The following is a 23,026-nucleotide window of genomic DNA, read 5'->3' as shown; positions in this document are numbered from 1 at the left end:
ATTCATTACAAGGACCTGTGCTTGTGAACTATACTTCTGCTTTTTGAATATTCCCCCACAAGTTATCAGATCACCAGTCAACCGGGGGGGGGGGGGCAGCTCCGGCATGAGAAAGCAAAGCTTTTTTTCTCTACCAAGATGATTACTTTCACACAGACACAAGTGCAGAACAAGGCACAGTAAGCAAGCAATGCGGAAACAATCAGCTGTAGGTGCAGTTAGCTAGTTGTTCACTAGATGGTTCTGTTCTCATTAATGCATGGTACAGGGGAATTTTTTAAAGTGGTTCTAAAGGTTCAGTTTTTTTTCTTTAAAATAATAAACACATCATACTTACCTGCTCTGGGTAATGGTTTGCACAGAGCAACCCGGACCCTCCTTCTCAGGTGCCCTACCAATGTTTCTGGTTCCTCCCCCTTGCCAAGTGCATACTCATTCCAGAGTCGGCTCTGTGAGTCTATGGGATACACAGAGCATGGCTCAGTCCCATCCTGCACTCCCTCCTCACTGGCTGTGATTGACAGCAGTGGGAGCCAATGGCTCTCGCTGCAGTTTCTCAGCCAATGAGCAGAGAGAGACCCAGGAGACCCGCTGCTCCTGTGCACATTACTGGATCGAGTTCGGGCTCAGGTAAGTATTAGGGCGGGGGAAGTTACACATTGAAGGTTTTTTACCTTCATGCATTCATAAAAACCTGTCTGGAATGACTAGAAGTAAGTCATGAGCTGGATGCATAAAGCCTAATGGGCAAGTCAGAGCCCTCTGAGTGAGTACTAATGACTCTGGGAAAAATACTAAATAACTTCAGGGAGCATACACAGATGGGTAAAGCTATACAGTGGGACTTGGAAGGAGAGACTTGTATACATGGAATGTGCCTTGTTAATCTCGACTAATCGTGAGGCTAATGTGTGGGAATTTCGTTCTAAGGCCTCTGGAAAGGAGATGGGCACAAAATTATGAAGGTAGAGGGCTACAAGCAAGTAGGTTGTTGCTCTATCCTAAAAGAAGAACCTGTTGGTGCCAACACCCAGCCAATCAGAAGTCCCCTTACATACAGGCAATACTGCTTTTGCCTTTTGCTGGTCATTTTTGAACAGAGCTCACAGAGTTCAGGTCCTCGATAAATTAAAAAAAAGAGGATTTGGGTTGTTATGGGCAACACATATAATTCATTAGCTGTTTTCATAAGAGACACATAGTTTTGTTTAATTTACAGACATTCACATTACTTACCGCATAAGCCTTTGGACTAGTCAGCACTCGAGCTATGGGACTGCACCACTGAGGCAATGTGCTTGTCAAAGGAGGTCCACTATGTGTTAGTATTGGTTTGAGGTATCTGTGTATCAGTTAAGGATATAAAACAATGTAGAAAGCTGTCAAAATGCACATTATTTTCCACAAAGTATTGAAAAAGGAAACATTTTATTCATGTCCAAAACCCTGTGTAGCTCTGTTCACTGACAGCTCAGAAACACAATTATATGATCTTGCTCAGCTCATCTGCCGGGAATCCTGACCTTCTCTAGAATGTAATGAACTGCAGTCTACAATAAGGCAATGATTGCTGAGTTGTTCTGAGCTGGTATTGTACTATTTATCTTTGCTTAGAATACTTACACCCAAGGCAGTGCTTTACTGGTGTGCCAAAAAGGTAAAATCGTTTTCAAGTCACAGGCAACTCCTCATTTCTTGCAAAGTAATATAAAATATGCCAATAACTAAATGTACAATTTGAGCAAGGTAATGATCCTTCTTCACAGCAGAAAAATGGCAGCTGAAATATAACTGGCTGCACTAGACAATAGACACTTCTTACTTCTCAGTTTGTATAAAACAGGTGGCGTGTCCTATGCTTATAAATTTCACTTTGCTAGTAGGCAGCTCATAAAATCATGTCACAAACTATTAAATTTGTGCATGAAAAACAAGTTTACCACCATAAAAATAAAAAGTGATGTGAATAGGAAAACGTATCAACTATTACAGCTTTTGCAATTTTATTTGCCAAGGCCATTCCATCAAGGTCTCTGGCTTTGCTCATTCAACCTCGGTTTCTGTTTAAAATGAAGGTATTTTTACTTCTCTTTATTTGTAAAGTACCGAAAATGAAAAGCCTACAAGTAAGAGAAAGACAATCCCATAATGGTCACAACAGGTGGCTACAAATTAACATTTGGTTCAGGGGCGCACTGACCATTTGGAAACTCGGGCACTGCCAGAGGGCCCGGGGTCAGTAGGGGGACCCATGAGATGCCCCTGGTACCTTTTTCATAGGCTTTTTTGAGTTTTGGGCAAGGACACAGGGGCCCCATGATCCCCTATTGCCCGGGAGCCCCATGAGTTGTCAGTCCATCCCTGGTTTGGTTGCTTAGTGCTCTGGGAACATCTAAGACCAAAATGGTTGACAGGGATATATGGTACACAGGCGATATGCAACAGGGCATAAAAAAATATCCTATTGGTTATGTCATTTTTATAACATAGGTAGCCTGAATCTGAGTGGGCACACAAAAGAGGACAACAGCTGCTGCCTGACCTGGTAGTGAAGATTGCACATACATTATAGATACTCCCCAGTGCCATCTTGTAATCCTCCTTGTTACCAAACTCTGCCCAATTCTGGACTTGCCAGCCTCTTCCCTTTTGTTTTCCCTCTTCCCCCAAGGGACTACCACCCTAGATCTAAAAACCTCACACTGTGCTTACTTTATACTTACATATGTTTAGATGTTTTCAGTGTAGCTCAATGATGTCACAAGTCCTCTTCAATTTCTTATTCCTCCTGCAGTGGGTGGATCCTAAATGCTGCATAGAATGGCAATGTGTAACGTTGCTCTCTGCTGCCTTCTGTTGTGGAGTCCAGGGTAGCAATTGGGTATTCTCCCGGGCTCACAGAAACTAGGTTGAATGATGCTGCAAGTTATTCAACCTGAAAGATGAGTTGCATTGGATTGTTTCTTTGGTGATTCTGCATGGGACAGTGTTGGATATAGCTGACCAGTATTAATATATATTTTTGCGCAAGCTGGAGCTGGGCTTTAAGGAATGATGCTGTGTCATCTGCACAATATAGAGATAATAGCATGACATAATATTGTCATAAACCAATTGTACCAGATAAATGACATGATTCAAAAGAACTGGGGAGTCAGTATCTAAGGAGCTCATGCCAGCATTGAGGCATTTCTTCAAACTGAAAACCTTGCAGGAAGTAAGCCTACTATATATTTTATAACAAATATTAACCAAAAGTTAAGAGGTGAAAATCCAACCACTGGCATCCACACAGAATAGAACCTTGTTCAAGTCATACATAGTAAAGTCCCCCTATGTTTACACGTTGTAATTACTATATGATAGCTGTACTGTAATACCAAGTTTAAATCCCATTTGAAAGAACGCATCTAAAATATTTTATTTATGGTTCTTTTGACAGTTATTTCATTAGTGTCTTTTAAAGATCTTTTTTAACTTGTACAATCATAATTAATATCACACATGATTTATACAGCACCAAAGTTTGCACAGTGCTTTACAAAGAAAAGGAGACAGTACAGTTACAATACAATTTAATACAATAAGCTTAGGAAGGCCCTGATCATGTGAGCTTGCAATCTAAAGGGAAGACAAATGATACAAAAGATGATAACCCTGGGGTTTAAGTTGATGGAGAAAGTAAAATTCCAGTTGTTAGGTAGAGGTAGGATAAGTTTCCCTAAAGAGATGTGTTTTCAAGGATGACTTGAAGGTGGACAGAGTAGGAGATAGACAGATGGATCAGGTTAGGGAGCTCCAGGGGAAGTAAGAGGCCCTGGAGAAATCCTGGAGATGAACATATCAGGAGGAGACAAGAGGGGCTAGAAAGCAGGAAGTCTTGGGAGGAGCAAATTGGACAGATATTTTGATGCGGATTATGTAGCTTGAGGAGATGTGGATGGCTTTGTATGTTGTGTTGAAGTTTGTGTGTTGGGTGAGAAGAAGCCAGTGGAGGGATTGGCAGAGAAAGTTGGCAGACACTGAGTAGTCGGATAAATGGATGAGTTTAACAGCAGCATTCATTAAAGACTAAAGGGGGACAATCTGGGTAGAGGTAGGCCAACAATGAGGGAGGTGCAATTGTCAAGGTGGGAGATAACAAGGGAGTGAATTAGAAGCTTTATGGTGTCATTTATTAAAAATGGGTGAATTATTAAAATGTTGCGGAGATGAAGGCAGCACAATTTAAATAGATTGGATGCGTGATGGAAAAGAGAGGTCATAGTCCAGGATAAGACCTAATGCAGTTGAGTATATTTGTATAGTTGTACTATATTGAGAGAGACTTATTTTAATAAAACTCTAAATCCTATCCTCAAGTTGCATGTTTATTATTAAAACAGAAGCTCATTTACTTTGAGTTGCATTGCACACAAATTCAATTCACTAGTAGCTGTGCTAATTATGACATTTGACAAAATAAAACTCATCATCTGGGTCTGATGTTGTTGCTGCGTCCTCCATGCTAAGATGTATATATATATATATATATATATATATATATATATATATATATATATAAATATATACATACATATATATATATATATACACATATATATATATATTTTTTTTTGCCCCCTGAAAAAACAACATCGATGTTGCTAATCCAGAACATGTGCAAAGAATGGCACACCTCCATGAGAACAGTACAGATTAAATATGCTTTTGCACATGGTGCCTGGAAATCCAATCAATGACAGTTCTTTACAAAGTAAACATACAGTATATGTTGCTTTCATCTGAAGCTAAAAACCTTGTCAGACAACTGTTAAAAAAAAAAAAAACCTTGTCAGAACCTCATGTTCAATGTATAAAAAAATGTGTTTACATACAGATTTGCTTGTCTTTTCTTTGATGTAGATAAAACACATCTCTAGTGGGTTTGGAAAGAGAAATATAAAGAATGACATGTGTTGTCCAAAACAACCTAAGGGACTGAGTCATGAATTTGTTTCATTTTTGTGCATTGTGGGAAAGAACCAAAGCAATGCAAAGCCAGGTAAAACAATTACTTGTTATTCCTTGTGTATTACTTCCTGATGCCCACACAGCATAGATGGAGACCAAAGGAGGGATAGAAAAATTTATAGTGGTTTTCCACTTTTTAACAGAAGAGGAAGGAAAGGTAGGACAAAGGTACAGTTGTACAGTAGGTATAGAAAATAATCCCCCCCCCTTTAAAATAATAACATTTTGTTGCTTTGCAGACTGAAATGAAGACAGACACAGTTTTTGTTTTATCCAGCTATAGTTCAGTGCAACTTATAACATCCAAATGAAAGATATAACACAAAACATATCAGAATTAAAAAATTCAAAAATAGAATCACTGAGTTGAAAAGTATCACCCATTTCTTAAAATGACTTATAAACTCAATCAGGTGTAGATAACCACCTTATCAATGGCACACAAAGCCATGCGATTTTTAATTGTGTTCAACTGTGGTCATTTTGATTAGCTCAGCATGAAAAGAGCTTTCCTGGAGCATTTCAATCCCTGGTAGCGCAACTGAAGCAAGCAATCAACTATGGGTGGCAAAGCACTGTCAGAAAGGTGGATGATTCTTTTCTATACCCACTGTAAATGTGCATAACATTGACAAGTAAAGTCAGGCTACACATGCAAAATGTTATGTAGATTCAATTTAAATTCAATCTATCTCTTTGTTTCAGCCTAGGATTCATCCTGCAGGTAGGGTAAGGAGTAACTGCAGCAGTTCACCAATGCCTACTACAGCACACCAATGCCTCACTTCCTCCACCTCTCATTCTCAAGGTGTTCAGCAGTGCCTGGGAAAAGATGTCTATTACTCCTTGTAAAAAGAAAATACAATTTATTGTCATAATTTGACTTGACTTTTGACATCTACTCTTGACCTAATGTTCCTGCTTTCGCCTTAGTTATTGGTTTCTATCACTTGTGTGCCTCCAACCCTATTCCTCTGCTTGTTTACTTTACTATTCCTATCTGCCTCCTGCCCAGACCTCCAGAATGGTTTTGACTAAAACTTCAATTTATGTACTGGCACTGGGTCTAGGAGCTGTTCCAGCCTTCATTAACCTACCGCACCAATTCTGACATTTCTCACGTACGTGTAAAAGTCAGCATTTTTTTGCTAGAAACATACTTAACCCCCCCAAAAAAAACATTATAGAGTTTCTGAAAGCAAACGCCCTTAAGAATAAAATGGCTGCTGTTGTATTTTTTATGCTGCGTTATCTTTGCACAGTAGCTTATCAAACACACATTTTCTGAAAAAATACACTTTAATTAATTTTTGTGCACACAAACACAATATAATACCCAATTTTTGGCAAAATATAAAAGATGCTGTTATGCCAAGAAAATGGTTACAGTACCTAACATGTCTTAATTTTAAACTGCACATGTAGCCAGGTGCTGGGCTACAGAATTATGGAGACATTGCCCTTTATTCTTCTCTCCCTCTACTGAGATAATGATGTTATGATGCACCATCCTCCTCTGGCCAGCAAGGGAAGAGCTAAAGCCAAGCAAGCTCATAGACTTCTATGCACAGTGCTGAGAATCCTGGGAGTTATAGTTTGAGACAACAGCCATATAATAGCTACACTATAATGGTTACACTACAGATCCCAATATAAACTGTGCAGTAGGAGGAGTGGAGAGGTGATTTTTATTAAACTGCCTGGGAAAGTTGTTTTTTCTTGGCACTGAGGGAGTTAGAGCACCTGCCAGTTGGAGACCATACCAGCAGAGATCCAATCCTGACACTGAGTGAGGACACCCATGGGCAGTGCAGTACTGCCCCATCACAGCACTTGCACTGCTGCTGCAGGGAGGCTGGAGCATCCACTCACCCTCTGATTCCCATCGCTGATCACCGGAGGCTTTCGGCAGGCACCAAAGAGGTCCCTCTTCTACAGTAAGAGGTCACTGCAGCATCCCGGGGACTGGTGAGAGGGCTATTTGCCCCTTGCTGATACTGCTATTAGGGACTGAGCCACTCAGAACAGGACCCAATTCATACCGCACCCATACTGCACTCTATACCATACTTATTCTAAACCTAGACTGCACCTTTACCAAACCTATACTAAATTATACTGAACCTTTACTGCATCTGAACCACATTTACTTTGCACCTGTGCTGAGAAAATATTGTACCTATACTGTACCTATACTGTATGCAGCTTAACTGGAACTGTTGTTAAGTGCACCAATGTTGTTAAAGGCCCTGATGACAGCCGGCAAAAGAACATCTCAATAGAGTACTCCTTTCATAATAATTATTCTGTCCCCTTTGTTCCCTGCCCTTCTCCCCTTTACTATCCTCCTTTTCTTTTGGACAGTGCACACCCAAACAGTCTAGGACTAGCATTGCCACCATAAATGTGCAATGGCAGTACAGTTCCAGCACTCGGTTACACTTTAATACTGACGACTGCTGCACTTGAGGATATCTTGGTACCGCTTATGCTAGGACTAGCATTGGTTACACTTTAATACTAACGACTGCTGCACTTGAGGATATCTTGGTACCGCTTATGCTAGGACTAGCATTGGTTACACTTTAATACTAACGACTGCTGCACTTGAGGATATCTTGGTACCGCTTATGCTAGGACTAGCATTGCCACCATAAATGTGCAATGGCAGTACAGTTCCAGCAGTTGGTTACACTTTAATACTGATGACTGCTGCACTTGAGGATATCTTGGTACCGCTTATGCTAGGACTAGCATTGCCACCATAAATGTGCAATGGCAGTACAGTTCCAGCAGTTGGTTACACTTTAATACTGATGACTGCTGCACTTGAGGATATCTTGGTACCGCTTATGCTGATAAGGACGCCAAATGCCTTATGCCTTACTGTTAATCACTTTGTATGCTAAATTGTATGATTACCATTGTTAATCATTTTATGCTTGCCTAGTCACCAGTCAAATTGGGCGACAATATATTAACCACTTCAATAGCGGACACTTTCACCCTCTTCCTGCCTAGGACAATTTGCAGCTCTCAGCTCTGTCACACCTTGAATGACAATTGCTCGGTTATGCAACACTGTAAAAAATGACATTTTTAGCATTTTTTTCACACATGTAGAGCTTTATCTTGGTGGCACTCGATTTAATCCCCGCTGGGTTTTTATTTTTCACTAAATCAACAAAAAAAGAGAGAAGATTATGGCAGTCAGGCATCTAGGTGGATCCCCAAATTTTTGTTGGGATATTTCCAGAGCGGACCAGCATAAGGCTTTAGCCCATTGTTGGCTAATCCTGGGTCACAGGAGAGCACAAGTAAGTGCAATTAAGTATACTCCTGTGACCCTGCAGATAATTATGCCAAAAAAAGCTTTGGCCATTTCTTAGATTTTACTGGTATGTAATGTATGTATGTAGGTATGTGTATTAGTGCATATGCAGTAAATCTATGTGTGGTTAAGTATGTACAAGTAGTTATAGCTGTTTTCAGAGAGCTGCCATGTAAAATGTAATTGTATCGAATATAATGTTAATAAAGAATCTAATCTAATCTAGCTCTAAAGTTAATTTTACAACCACTAAGTAGAAAGTGTTTATGGTTAGAAGAATGTTAGAATTTGTTCACTGATTGGAACCACGGTGACCACATTATGCTTCTTAATTACTGCATGGAATGCTGGTATTTTGATCATGCATGTTTTGTTTGATATGTTATTAGCACTTCCAAAAAATATATCTAATTAATAAATTAGCTCATTTAATCCTAGACCATCAGCTAAAAGTAATAACTACAAAGCAACAGCATGCAAATTGATATATTAATCTTAAGCTTTCAAAACTCTTCACCATGTATCCAAACACATGTGGATACAATAGAAGACAATAGTATGAGTTTCTACAATTTTTTTTCCAGTGTTTTCTTTATACACTGTGAAGCCAAGGAGAACTGAAAAAAAAACCTACCATGGGACAAAGTATTACCATGAAACCATATGTTTACGATTATTTGCTGCAAAAGATTGGTTTTACTGGCTGGTTTAAAGTTGTTTTTTCATCCTTTCCTGGCGGTTAAAAACCCACTTTATGCAGGCCATAGATGGGTCGAAAATCGGCCGATTTGTCGGCCGAAAATAAAATCGGCCGATTTTCGGATCGTTAGTGGGCGATTTGGTCGGCCGTTTTTCGGGATTTTGGCCGTTTTTTTTTTTGGTAAAGTTGGAAAAAAATCGACCGATCGGCTGATTTTCGCGGCATTAATGGGCCAATCGGCCAATTTTTTACCGATAAAAAATCTGCGCATGAGCAGTGACCTGCAAGAGGAAGACAAAAAGAAGAAAAAGAAGAAGAGGAAGAGGATGAAGAAGAGGATGAAAAAGAGGATGAAGAAGAGGAAGAAGATGAGGATGAAGAAGAGGATGAGGAAGAAGAAGAAGAGGATGAGGATGAAGAAGATGAGGATGAAGAAGAAGAAGAGGATGAGGATGAAGAAGAAGGAGGATGAGGATGATGAAGAAGAAGAGGATGAGGATGAAGAAGAAGAAGAAGAGGATGAGGAAGAAGAAGAAGATGAGGATGAGGATGAAGAAGAGGATGAGGAAGAAGAAGAGGATGAGGAAGAAGAAGAAGAAGAAGAAGAGGATGAGGATGAAGAAGAAGAAGAAGAAGAAGATGAATAATAAGAAGAAGAGGATGAGGATGAAGAAGAAGAGGATGAGGATGATGAAGAAGAAGAGGATGAGGATGAAGAAGAAGAAGAAGAAGAAGAAGAAGAAGAGGATGAGGAAGAAGAAGAAGATGAGGATGAGGATGAAGAAGAGGATGAGGAAGAAGAAGAGGATGAGGAAGAAGAAGAAGAAGAAGAAGAAGAAGAGGATGAGGATGAAGAAGAAGATGAAGAAGAAGAAGAAGAGGATGAGGATGAAGAAGAAGAAGATGAAGAAGAAGAAGAGGATGAAGAAGAAGAAGAAGAAGAGGATGAAGAAGAAGAAGAAGAGGATGATGAAGAAGAAGAAGAAGAAGAAGAGGATGAGGATGAAGAAGAAGAAGAGGATGATGAAGAAGAAGAGGATGAGGATGAAGAAGAAGAAGAAGAAGTAGGATGAAAATAAGAAGAATGCCAGTCCAGCAAAAAGTATCTCTGCAGAGAGCTCCGCTATTTCTGACAGTTCTCTAACAGTTCTTTGACATTTACAGCGGTTGAAACATTGTATCTATTTGTTTCCGAATAAAAACATCTGTATCCTAAATGGAAACAAATAGATACAATGTTTCAACCGCTGTAAATGTGAAGGAACTGTCAGAGAACTGTCAGAAATAGCGGAGCTCTCTGCAGGGACACTTTTTGCCAGCTGTAGAAGGGATGAAAATCGGCCGATTTTTTTTACCATTGATGGTAACGTCGGCCGCTTGAACGACCGAATTTTCGTTTTTTAAAAGAAAAATCTGCCGTTTTTTCTCCCCATCTATGGCCTGCATTACACTGACAGCCAATGGTTGTATAACTGACACAATCAATGCACAGAAAGAAAATATTGTGTATGATTCCTGAATATAAATGCTTTTTTTCAGATACATATGTTGGAGAAAATACAAATAAAATAAACTGTCAAAAGTGAAAATACTTATCAAGAGTAATGAGATGATTGCTATTTCAACCTGCTATGTAAAAACTAATTACTAAAGCGTATCTGAAATCAAGAACAAACATTGAATTGAATATATGGTAGCTTACTTTTCCTTAGATGTGGTAGCTGAATTCATTTTTTTTCTTCTTTATTTTCACATAGTGATCGTGCCAGAAACATACTTCCTGTCCCAGGATGACAACTGTACTATATCTAGGAGGAGCAGCATTGTCTACCTAGGAAATTAGTGTGTTAGGACTATATAACAACTCCCTCTCTCCATAACATAGGGAGAGGTGTTTTGTAGTCAGTGACTGGGAACAATGCTAACTGACTGCAGAGAAACAGGGCAAATTAAGTTTTCAGCTGGCTGGATAAACAGCTATTTTTTTTTTTTTGCACTTGACAATCAGACATAACAAACCGAGTTCAATTGTATATTTAACTGACCATGAGCAACGAGCAAAGAAGAGAAATATATAGTTAGAGTTTACATACACTTTAACACATGTATTCACTGCTTGTGACACGGTGTGATTCAGAATTTTACTCTACCCCCCACAACTTCAAACCACCCTGTTTTCCGCTGTACCCTAAAAATGCTCACCTTAAAGATAACAAGGGTTACTGGAGCACTTGAAAATGCTTTGATTTTCCCACATGATTCAGCCTTCAAAAGCCATTGATTTTAATGTATCCCCAAGGCAAGAGCAAAATCACAGTATAAAAATCCAAACAGCCCTCTGTCTTGCGGATCCTTCAGATCTACTTCAAAGCTCCATCCAAATAGTTAATTAGTGAAAATCCAAGCAGACATCTCCAGTGCTTATTCTGGGTTCACAAAAAAAAAGATGTATCTGCTTTCTGAAAATGGAACACCCATTTACATACCCTGATGATTCCTGGGGACCTTAACCTATAGCTATGTGACTCTAAAAGCAGTTTTTACCTTTCCAGCTGCTATTCTTTCTTATCTTTCCTGCCTTCTTTTAGTTAATACAAATATTGATTAGCTGCACCACTTTTTTTTTAAATATCCTACTCATATCCTACTATTCTCTTTGACTAGTCTGGCTTTATCCAAGCAGCTAAATAAACAATTGCAATGCAAGTATGTCAACGGATTAGTAATTCTACTCAAATAGTTCAAGCACCCCTGCCCAACCAAACAGCCTGGTCCTGGGCTGGATATCTAATCTGATATGGACTGGGTACTGTGTTAGGAATGAAAGGATGCCCCATCCTTTGATGGAAATGGAAATTATCAACATACAGAGGACTGAATTCAAAGGCACCCCGAAAAACAAAGTGAAAAAATTATGCAGCAGGCTAGTCCATTTTGCTGAAATTTCATTGCAACAACTCAAAATGGTATTCAGTAATTTGTGTGGCCCCCATGTGCTTGTATGTATACCTGACAATGTTGGAGCATGCTCCTAATGAGACGATGGATGTGTCCTGGGGTATTTCCTCCCAGATCTGAACCAGGGCATCACTGAGCTCCTTGACAGTCTGAGGTGTAAGCTGGCAGTGTCGGATGGACCAAAACATGATATCCCAGAGGTATTCTATTGGATTTAGGTCAGACGAGCGTGGAGGCCATTCATTGGTATCAATTTGAAAAAATATGGCTGCCCCATGTACAAATATAATTACAAACTATATATAGAGTCAAGGTTTTTTTTAAACGTTAACACACATTGATAGGATGATTGCATCAAGTTGTCGATTTTCCATTCTCAACTGAAAAACATTGAAAATTACATCTATTATCCTTTACTAAACAATAAAAGCTTAGGAGGTAACAACTTTGGAGTCCTAAGTTGCCAATCTCAAAATGTTACAAATAAAAGAGATTGTATTCAGTAGTAAACATTACCTAAAGTTACAGACTTTTCATAATGAGATGACATTCTGTGTGTACCTTTCTTCCTGAATTTGGTGACCTTGCTCTATGTAAGATAAAACATTTGCTACTTGCTCTGCATTTTATAATCTCCTATTTGTCATATTCTATTTCATGATGCTTAAAGAAGCTTTAGATGTGCAGGCTAATGTAGTGCAGTACAATTATGTTAGGAAAGTGGAAGAATAATAATCAGCACACTAACAGCTCTTCTACCTTCTCAAGTTCAGTTTATAATTTAACATATGAATAGAATTCTTCAAACTGAGACCTAAGCTGTGCTGTGAAAAGCATAACGAGAGTATAAAGTACAATACACACTGCTCTCATTAAGATCTAATTATAGCAGATTGTGCATGGCTGAAAAGGCTATTCTCCATTCTCAGTTCTTAGCATTGACCTGAGTGATAAATATGCCCTAATACAAGTATGTTTCCTCTATACAAAGCTTGCAGAGTGATGGAAAGAGACAGGGTAAAAACTGAATACCAAATTTAAGACAAAAAATTAAACAAGGTTGTTTTTAAAGTGAACCTTTGACCAACCTATGTACATTTAAGCATTGACATTTAATAAACAAATAGGTAACTGACCTCCGTAGCTGCAGGCACTGTGGAGTAATTCATACACAAAGTTTGCAGCAGAAGCACTGAAGTCATAGTTTATATCCCCTACTCACTCCCATGGCAGGGACTTGGCAGCCTTGCAGTATTAGTAGGATCCCAGATGAGTTTTACAGGATTCCTCACAGGATACCTGGCAAGATTTCTAGAAATCTTAGGACTTCCATAAACTTCAAGGCTTCCAGAGCTTTGGAAGCGGGTGGTGCTGTGCCTTACTGTTAGCTACCTGAAATGGTATAATATTTACCTACCAGATGCCAACCTATCTTGACCTGACAACTCACTTACTTGCAGCTTCTCTAGACCTTAGCTTGGACCTGACTACTCTCTCACCTGCTGCAGCCTCTGCATAGACCTGACTACTGTCTTGCCTGCTGCCTGCCATGACTTCTGCTTGGACATGTCTACTCTCTTGTCTGCCACCTGAAATGACCTCTACCTGGACCTTACTACTACCACATAAACAGTCTCTGCACCTTAGCCTTATTGTTCCAGCAACCCCTTGGAGGGGGGATAATGGGGGTACAACCTAGTGCCAGTTTGCAGCAAAAATCCAGGAACCACCACCATAAAGGGCTGTGGTAAAGATCAAGTGGTACTTAGACTCTGTGCTTGGGGTAAGCCTGTCAGGGGGGCACCATAACATCAGCCTTCAAGGTTTCTAACATGCACAAAAAGCAGGTTGAGAAACCATAACAATTTAAAAATGCAGCGCTAAATTCAATATAAATATCAGTAAATCTCAAATAAATTGAATAATACTCATATAAATAAAATGCAAGGTGATTGGTGAAAATAAACAAAATCACAGCGTTATCAATAAGCACAATAAAGTGACAATAGTGCGTGATCTTAAAACAATCTCATAACAGTGGAAGTAAACGCACAATATAAACGTATATCAGGCCAAAGACAACTTTTTCTTTATAAGTGCCTATAAGCCATCCAGTGCGTAGGAATAGTGATTACTTCTCACTGGGGTTGCATTCATAAAGGTGTTTGTGACTTCTGTGGATTAGAAAAGAGATATGCTTGCACTCACCAGATGCACAATTTGATTGCGCATTTATATGATACTCAGTAGGGGCACTTGTCAGGTACTCGGTACGCCTTGGAAATGGACCCCAGACCTCTCAGTGGGACACTCTCAATGGAATAGGACAGCTCCTTGGTATAACTTACACCCGGCTTCCAATCAGGGCAGCAAACACGGATATCCACCTTTAAGTAGTTCCAGGAATAAGCCACCAAACAAAAAAGCTCATATGGTGTAGTAAGTTTTATTGAGCCATTGGTTTGAGAATATTTCAGCATATAAAAGCCAAACGGTAAAAATGGTGCTATTACTGCTATATCCAAATAGAATTCAGCATGTCAAGCAAAAAAGCATAAGGTGGCACTGCAGCTATATCCTGCTCATTTAGCATAATCCAAGCTTCAATTTGTAATAACTTTACAATGTCTGCTCTATAAGCATACAACCCTGGATACAACAGATTGTGCTCTACTGCACATGCTGAAAATGGAGCAGTTACAGGCAAGGCTTTGGCAGTAGTTATGTATTGACCCTAATGCTGCAGGTCATACGCAATGCTATCTTCCGACAATTTCAACCACTATGCCTGTGCATAGATATAAAAACTATTTGTGGGAGGACATTTTGATTTGTTGAGTTGGTTTCACATCTTGAATTTGGTAGAACATGGTTGAAATGGCTAGAAAATTGGCAGCATAATAGTGCTCATGTGCATTTCAATCAAATGGTTCAGTAATCAAATTTTCATATGCCAACAATTTCCATAAAAACTCAACGTACTTGTGAGCATTATTTCATTTGTTGGTTTTTCCAGGTTTGAGTGAAAAAGAAAAGCTTTGGCCAGCTTGGAAAATTATAGCTTTTTTTGCAATCTCAGAGTTTGTGGTATAATTTTTTTCTTTTTGTATAATTGTACTATCTAAAGATACAACAAAAAAGCTCTTGTATTACCTCTACAAAAAAGTCCTAAATCCAGTCACTATGTTATCAGAAGCTTCAAAAATAAATATTTTATTTTTCCTGACTTAATTTTTGCTTTCTATGCCCAGCCCCCACCACCAAGATACTGGGCGGATTTCAATGGGAGGGTTTCACCAAAGTTGGCAATACTGACAGTGCTGTTAATCCAGAAAGCAGTTGACAGGACTAGGTGTGGCCAGGTGATGATTGACAAGCAACAGGCTTGCCAATCAGCAGAGACAATGCTGATAGGTCATGCCTTCTTCAACAATTTTTCATCCTACTGTACACTGTAGCGCAAAGAGGCACAGCCTACATGAGAGTGGCAATTCTGTCCTGAATTCAGAATCCGTTCAGCAATGTTGCCACACCATCGCAAGAAGCTGCATTAGGTGGACTTCACTGGCAGACTCAAAAGGTATTTGTGGGATTTTGCAGGGGGACAAAGGGAACATTTGAAATATACATCAACTTATAATTAAATGCTGTGGTATATATTTTTTAATGGGTACCACAATTGTACTTTAATAATTAGACTGAATCAAATAAAACAGAAAAAAAAAATCACAAGCGCGATCAGAAGCTTCCAGTAAATGTCAGAAAAAATAAAATTGCAAGACCTATGTGTGGGTAGTGTGAATGTTCCTGCAGGAATTTGATCATGCATAAATGAATGAAGACCTATGCCTTTACTCTCAATTTACATCTCAGCTTACATCAACAGATTAAATTATGTAATGGAAAAGGCAATACGCAGCTACCAAAATCAGAAGTATACCTTTATTTCACGCTGAAACTAAAAAGGTTGTACATAGAAGATTGTAATACAGTTGGCTGTGTACACATGCCACATTTTCCTGTTTGTAAAGGGTGCATTTTTTTAACATGCCGTTGCCTGGTCCCCTACGCAAAATTTACTAGTGCACAAGTCTTGTGCTATGGTTGGTTCATTAGGGAATAAAAGCAAGTGAAATATATCCAGATACATGAACTGTAGGGGGACAGCAAAATAATTATTAGGATTGATGTGGAAACAGGCAGAGGTTGGTTGGTGGCCAGGACCAGGGGACAGATAACAAAGTGACAATAGTCATCTGCAAACCTTTAGAAGGGAAAAAGGCTTTAAGGCTCAGACAGTGGTTTTATTTAGGCAATGGCATGGTGTACAATACTGAGTACATTAGATTTCCACTTAGTGAGTTTAAGTATTCATTAAGAAAGAAAATGAGCCACAGACTTCATGTAGTTGTGTCACCCTTTGAACTCCGCTCTGTTGAACATAAAAGATTTAAAGGCAATTAATATCAAAGTCTCTTCAGGACTTCTGGGTGAAACTGCAGCAACATCTACTGACATTTATGTCTGGATTCATGGTAAAATTAATGCTAGCTGTATTATTATTGGAAAATTTAATTTCATGGGCTAATTGCGAGGGGAAATTACATAATGAATAGTGTGTGTGTATTGCCATGGCAGCAACATTGTCATTGTATAATTAATTAAGTTTTATTGTAGGACTTAGATACATTGCACTGAAATACACTGCTTTTATGTTTTTATTATTATTGTAATAAACACAAGTATCCTTTCTCATAATTTGTGGATAAATTATTTACTAAGACTAGGAGCTGGGATTAGCACCAGGATTATAAAAACACCATTAGCATTATTCATGAATAAACTAAATTAAACTTGAAATACCTTTTACATGTATTTATTATAGCAGAAAGGATATGGATGTGCCTTGATGTATTTCAATTATAATAGTTTAAAGGTAAAGTCCAAGCAGATAAGAAAATTATTTAGTCTATTCATAAGCAACGTGTTTTTGTGTTTTTTTTTTACAAATAAAGAACTGTTTTTAAAGACAGCTCATATTGGATGAAAAACAAAAGCTGTCCTTATATTAGCTTCCTGCCATCCTGTATGCAACACAAGGCCAGCTCTGTGAGTTAAAGCTAAACTCCAGGCAAACAGCTAAATACACATGTAACCCATTGAAATGTTATTACTTGCAATACATTAATATGGACATTAGATGGTGTTGGCCTGCCATTCAGGGTCACTCACATGGACAGAACAGCCTGGTGCGCTGAAGGAGGAGGTGTGCTGATGGTGAACTGCTAACCTAGGCCGCGGAGCCAGGGTTGGAGAGAGAGGAAGAGTGGAAAGAGCCTACTGACTACCTGGTCTGCCACACTACCCCAATCTGAGAGCAGAAAACCAGATGGGAAGCCAAGTCTGAATCGGAGAGTCCATGGACTGACCCTGTCTGCAGGGAGAGACGGAATGCTATGATCTGCTGGACTACTTTGATAGGGTTAGGGAGACCCATGCACTCACTTACCAAGTAAATACTGACAGTTTGCCACCTCAGCTACACATAGTTGTGGACATTACATATAGTTGCCCCAGTTTGTGGCCTAGTTCTCCCAGCCGCCATCTTTGGAATACATCAGCAATACAGTTTATCATACAAGCTGACTGCAGGACATACACTTGCAGACCAGGATACAGCAGTGCCAACTGAGACAACAAGTTTCCTTTTTTCAATAAAACAGAATTCCTACTACTGTTTATTTTGCCTTTTGATATTCAGAGAGAGTTGCTTTTGTCCATAGATACTTATGCCAATTGTTGCTATTCATTACTTCAAGCCTGCCCTATGCTTAGGGCTTTAAAGGGGACCCCACACTAATGCGCTACCACCAAGAGGAAAACTATTGTATTTTCCCCTTCTCCCTTACTATTTTTGTGTTACCATCCTGAGGAACTATATTCCACACCTCAACTCAACTTCATATTAGCTGGGCCCCAACAAGTGTGCAGAAGACACTGTAGTGCTCTTAAAGGGACATAGGTCAATTTCAAATGTGAATTCTCTTTCCTTCACATCTAATCCTTGTTATCTAGTTCTGAGGACCCACAGGGAGCTTACATGTTTCCTGATCACTGGGGACTCAGCAGTCCCCTCACAATGGAGGAAGTGGATTATTTCTGAAAGCAGGCCTGCTAACAGTTATTGTTGCTTTACTGTAAATGTTGTTACTTTTGCTCATAATTATCAAGAGTGATTATATTTGCTGCATATATATGTGTTATTTTGTTCTTTTTGCCCAAGTTATCTTTAATTACAATATAAACTTCATATTGGTTTATACTAACTTGTGTGTGAGTCCATTTTACAGTTATCTCCTTCTTATCAGCATTATATTGTTCGGCTCCTTGTGTTGTTTCTTCCTGCCTTAGTCTGAGCTTTACTGTACAGGGATTGACAGAGGTTGGTGCAAAATCACTGATTGCATTCAGAAAAATACATTTGACAATGTTTTTAAATGCAGTTATAGTCACAATTTTAAATCATATATTCATTTTCTCATTGTTTTTATTTTTCCTGGCCTACTCTTTTTATTATGAATGATCTTAAAGTTTGTGAACTTGGACAATGTTCATACATCCAATCTTTTTTTTATGACTGTAGCTTAAACTGAATATCAAAGAATATTAACATAGCAGCAACTTATTACCTTGCAATTTAGAAAAACCATGCAGTATATAACTATTCACACCAGTTCCCATCTCCATCACAGTCACAGAGCAAACACTCAAGGACCCTTCAAAAAACTGAATCCTGAAGCCATAGTGATGCAAGCAACAATTTACCCACACTGCTACCTTAATGACTACCTTAATGGAAATATAAATTTTATATTCAAAGATTTGTGTCTAGCGTGAGTAAAGAGAATTGTACACTATATCTGGTTTCTGCTGTTAATTGTTTTTCAAACCCACCTTATTGTTTGACAATTGCCTTCTTGTAATAGTGTTATGTTAGAACTAGCTTCAGGTGATGAAGCTTTAGGGACTCTTCTTGATGTGTTTCTCTCGCAGGGGTTTGAAAAACAATGGATCATTAGTCTCCTGACTTACACATAGATCACTGCAAGTCTGGCCTTACTCTTCAGGCCCTTGTCTGTCTCCTACCAACTATCCTCTCACAAATGCTTGGACCATACACTTAGCAGCCCCTTCCTGGTCTGGCTCCTACCTTTCTCCTAGGTGGAGCAGTCCTGACTCTTGGGCAAGGATCTCTTCTGTTTTCCAGGGTGGAGCCAAGAACCCTAGTCAGGTCTCTCCTCAAAGCCCGGAATCTGAAAGGCTTCCAGATTCCGGTAAGCTCCCCCTAACTGCAGACCCCCACAATCACCGGCCATGGTTGTGGGGAAGAGGCACTTGTCCTCATCAACATGGGAGCAATGTGCTTTGGGGGGAGCCCTCCCCCCCAAGTTGAGGGCATGTGGCCTGGTATGGTTTAGAAGGGGGGGTGCTCACTCATCCTCCCCCCTTTCCTGACCTACCGGGCTGCATGCTCAGATAAGGGTTTGGTATGGATTTTGGGGGAGACCCCACCCCATTTTTTTTATTTCGGTGTGGGGGTTCCCCTTAAATTCCATACCAGAACCAAAGGGCTTGGTATGAATGGGGGGAGGTACTCCACGCTGTTTTTTAAAAAATGTTTAAATGTTTTACATTTAGCTGTCACCGGGAAATACCGTTGACAGCTGAAACTGTTTTAGTAGCTGTGTGGTGTCTTACTGCATTCTCGGATGTGGTTAGATACCACTTAGTGAATTGTCCCGGTTCGAATTTTCATTAGGTTTGAATGATCTGAGCAAACTGAACAGGAGGGTCTTTGGCCCATCACTACATAGCAGTGCTACTTATTTTCAAATGCCGCTCCTGTCTGCTACATATGCAGCTTTAGGGGCCTCTCCAGAAAAACTGCTGGCCCCTCGATCCCCCTCCAAGTGCCCCCCAGCGGCTGCATAAATATCGAGGAGGGGATCAAGGGGTCAGCTTTTTCTGCAAAAAGCCCCCCCCTCCACGTCTACATATATATTGGCAAGCAGAAGAGCTATTTTAAAGTAAGAAGTATGTACTGTCCTGTGGATCTGGAATTGCATATGTGCTTTTTGTAAAATGTTGCTAAAGGTGAACTTACACATTAAACCTTCCTACTTGTCCTTTAACAAGAGGAGTGGTCTAATAGAGAGGCTTGGGAGGTGTAAAGGTATGTGGTAAAGCTTGCTTAGTTGCATATAATTTTAGCTGCCTATACTCTATACTTTTGAGTGTAGTTTTAACTGAAGACAACATCTGGTTATACATTTTTTCTCATCATATACTTGATATGAATTATCCAGTTTTGTAACTTTGTTTAGTTTAAAGCTGTGACACTTCTGCACGAAGACACATGGAAATTGCATTGAGTGGGAGCTTATGACCCTGCTCTGTGCCTGTTCACTGCAGATAATTATTCAACCTCGCTGTGCTTACAGTGAATTTTATATTATGCACAAACATTAATCCAAACACCGACAGACTCAGCGAAAATGTTACTTTATCTAATTAGAGAATTGCTGAATGTTAAAATGTTTTTTGCTGGTGACAGATTTCCTTTAAATTTGTTTTTTTTTTTAGGTGATTAATGAACATTTTTACATTTCATATGGAACATGGACACAGGGTGATTTTTTTTCGTATTCAAAATGCATAATTAATACTGTAATTGTATCTGATACTGTACTTTTTCTCTGTGTGAGTGCGCTGAGACAGAGGGACACTAGAAGCTGAAGACTGGCTGTCAAGGTGATTACATGATTGGGATCTACATTGGTTTCCAGTCAATAGTCAAGACTTTAACTGTCAGTGTCACCCGTAGTCCTGGAACCATCATCACACACAGGTGCATGTTGGTAGTTTGCATAAGAAATGCAGATTAATTCTCTTCAAGAACAGGGACCCATACCTTGGAAAGGTAATCTACAGATTGCAAATGCCTGGAGGCTACGTATTATTTCCATAATTTCATCCTGGTGCTTCATAGGTATCTGCACATCGATCTGCCCATTCAGTATCCCTGCTATACTACAGCTAAGACTAAGGCTAGGTTCACACTGATGTGGCTCTGCAAGCCCCATTTTGTGCAGGCACGGCAGCCCATTCATTTGACAGGGAAAATGTGTCTGCATCATTTTTGGAATGGCAGTCCGCACAGGAACCATACAAAGCAGTTCCCAATACAGGAATGATTTCCAGTATTCCATTAGGATTAATGACACATGCACACATCTCCTGTGTTTTTCTGTGACCCACAGTGGGAACCAGCCGCACAGAAGTGAACCTAACCTAAAATAATATAATCAAAATAAGCTACATTCAATGTATGTTGTTTTCAGTCAGTCAGAGCAGACTGGCAGAATTGCATTAGAAGAAAGGAACAATAATACAAAAAATAGACAAAATGCAAATACTGTAGTGCATCACTGAACAGAACAACCATCATATTTAACAAAATGGCTGCTACTATGAACATACTGTGTATAGGGCTTCACAGTGGCTAAGTAGTTAGCATCTACGCCTAGCAGCACTAAGGTCATTGATTCAAATCCCAACCACGACACTCCCTGCCTTGAAAAGGAAAAAAGCAGAAAAAAGTCCCCTTCGCTCAAGAGTTGTGGGATATTATAAACAGTACACGTCTTTAAGCATCCATCTCCCGCACAGGCCTTGCTGCCCTCTAAGGGTCGGGGGGGAACTGAAATGTCTAGTGCATTACCTGACAATAGAACTTTTATTAAAACACCAAAGTATACAAAATCACAAACAATTATGTGTCAAAAGCATTATAATCTCAAAGTGACCACGTCACCAGGTCAACTCTCAAACCTCGAGAAGTCCCTCAGAAGGCTGACACGTTTCAAGGGACAGTTCCCTTTTTCTCAAAGCCAATCTACCTGCATTGAGTCTGCATTTTCTCCCTGTGCATGTGTGGGTTTGCTCTCACACTCCAAAACATGCTAGTAGGTTAACTGACTTCAGTTTGAATTGTATGTATGAATGTCCATTACAGACCTTAGATTTTAAACTCCTCAAGGATTAGGGACTGGTGTGAATGTACAATATATGGAAAGTGCTGCATAAATTGATGGCACTATATAAGTACCTGTAATAAATAAACAAACCTATAGTTGTATGAATTACAAAACATGGATTTTAAAGTATAAACACACATTAATTAAATTAATTACACAAAGCAGTGAGAAGGGTTCACCTGATTAACAGTGGCAGGAAAGTTCATCTGAGTGTATGCACCTGGGAACCTGGGCCCCCATGTCACATGGGCCTTGGGCATTCAGTGGGACCCCCTACAAAGTCCTCTTGTAAGCGTGTAACAAGTGATTCCTGACATGACTTAAGACTGAGAAGGGTAAAGGAATCTGAGGGGGTATGCTGGAGGGTTGATCACATGGTCTCTGATTCAATATGCAAATGATGTGGGAGTAAGCCACAGGGCAGGATCTGGCTTAACAACTCATAGCTAGGGGGTGCAATTATACCAACCGGCTCAACAGCTCAAACATATCCCCAGTAGGCATTCCTTATTCTCAATTTTGCAGACATTTTACCTAATTCTAAAAATGTTTTCTGGCATGAAACTGTACTACACTGTACACTGTACAGATCAGGGGTCAGCAACCAGTAGATCTCAGCCAGGTGTCTGGTAGATCATGGTCAGGGCTTGCTGACACACCATCCCAGAGCAACACAAAGTGCAATATAGAGGGGGGACTACTTGTAAAGTTGGAGCTGTAATAGGGAGCAAGAGCAGCATGGGTTGATGTCTCCTCTGTAGTGCTGGCTCCTATGCCCTGTTATGGTTGGTGTATGTAGCACCTGGCAAACATGACCCATTCAAGTAAATAAGGCTGTTCTGCACGTACCCTGCAACCTTGCACAATGCCACAAACAAGAGGTTAAATAGGCAGCTGTGTGTTGCTTTCTCACCACCTGCTTTAGCC

At 39.7% G+C, this 23,026-nt stretch overlaps 1 protein-coding gene across 1 annotated transcript in view; it reads right to left on the bottom strand.

The window, feature by feature from the left end:
• Window positions 1–23,026, bottom strand: part of SLC9A9 (solute carrier family 9 member A9) — a 931,015-nt gene that overhangs the window by 5,102 nt on the left and 902,887 nt on the right. Inside the window, exon 15 of the mRNA XM_089672557.1 lies at window positions 1,237–1,342. Within this exon, the coding sequence (XP_089528683.1) occupies window positions 1,237–1,342 (106 nt within the window). The remainder of the gene's footprint in view (window positions 1–1,236; window positions 1,343–23,026) is intronic.

The sequence above is a fragment of the Staurois parvus genome, unplaced genomic scaffold, assembly GCF_062004578.1.
Source record: "Staurois parvus isolate SC_StPar_1 unplaced genomic scaffold, SC_StPar_1.0 ptg000131l, whole genome shotgun sequence".
Lineage (NCBI taxonomy): Eukaryota > Metazoa > Chordata > Amphibia > Anura > Ranidae > Staurois > Staurois parvus.
Note: the sequence above shows the minus strand (reverse complement) of the source record. Positions and strands in the feature narration are given on the sequence as shown.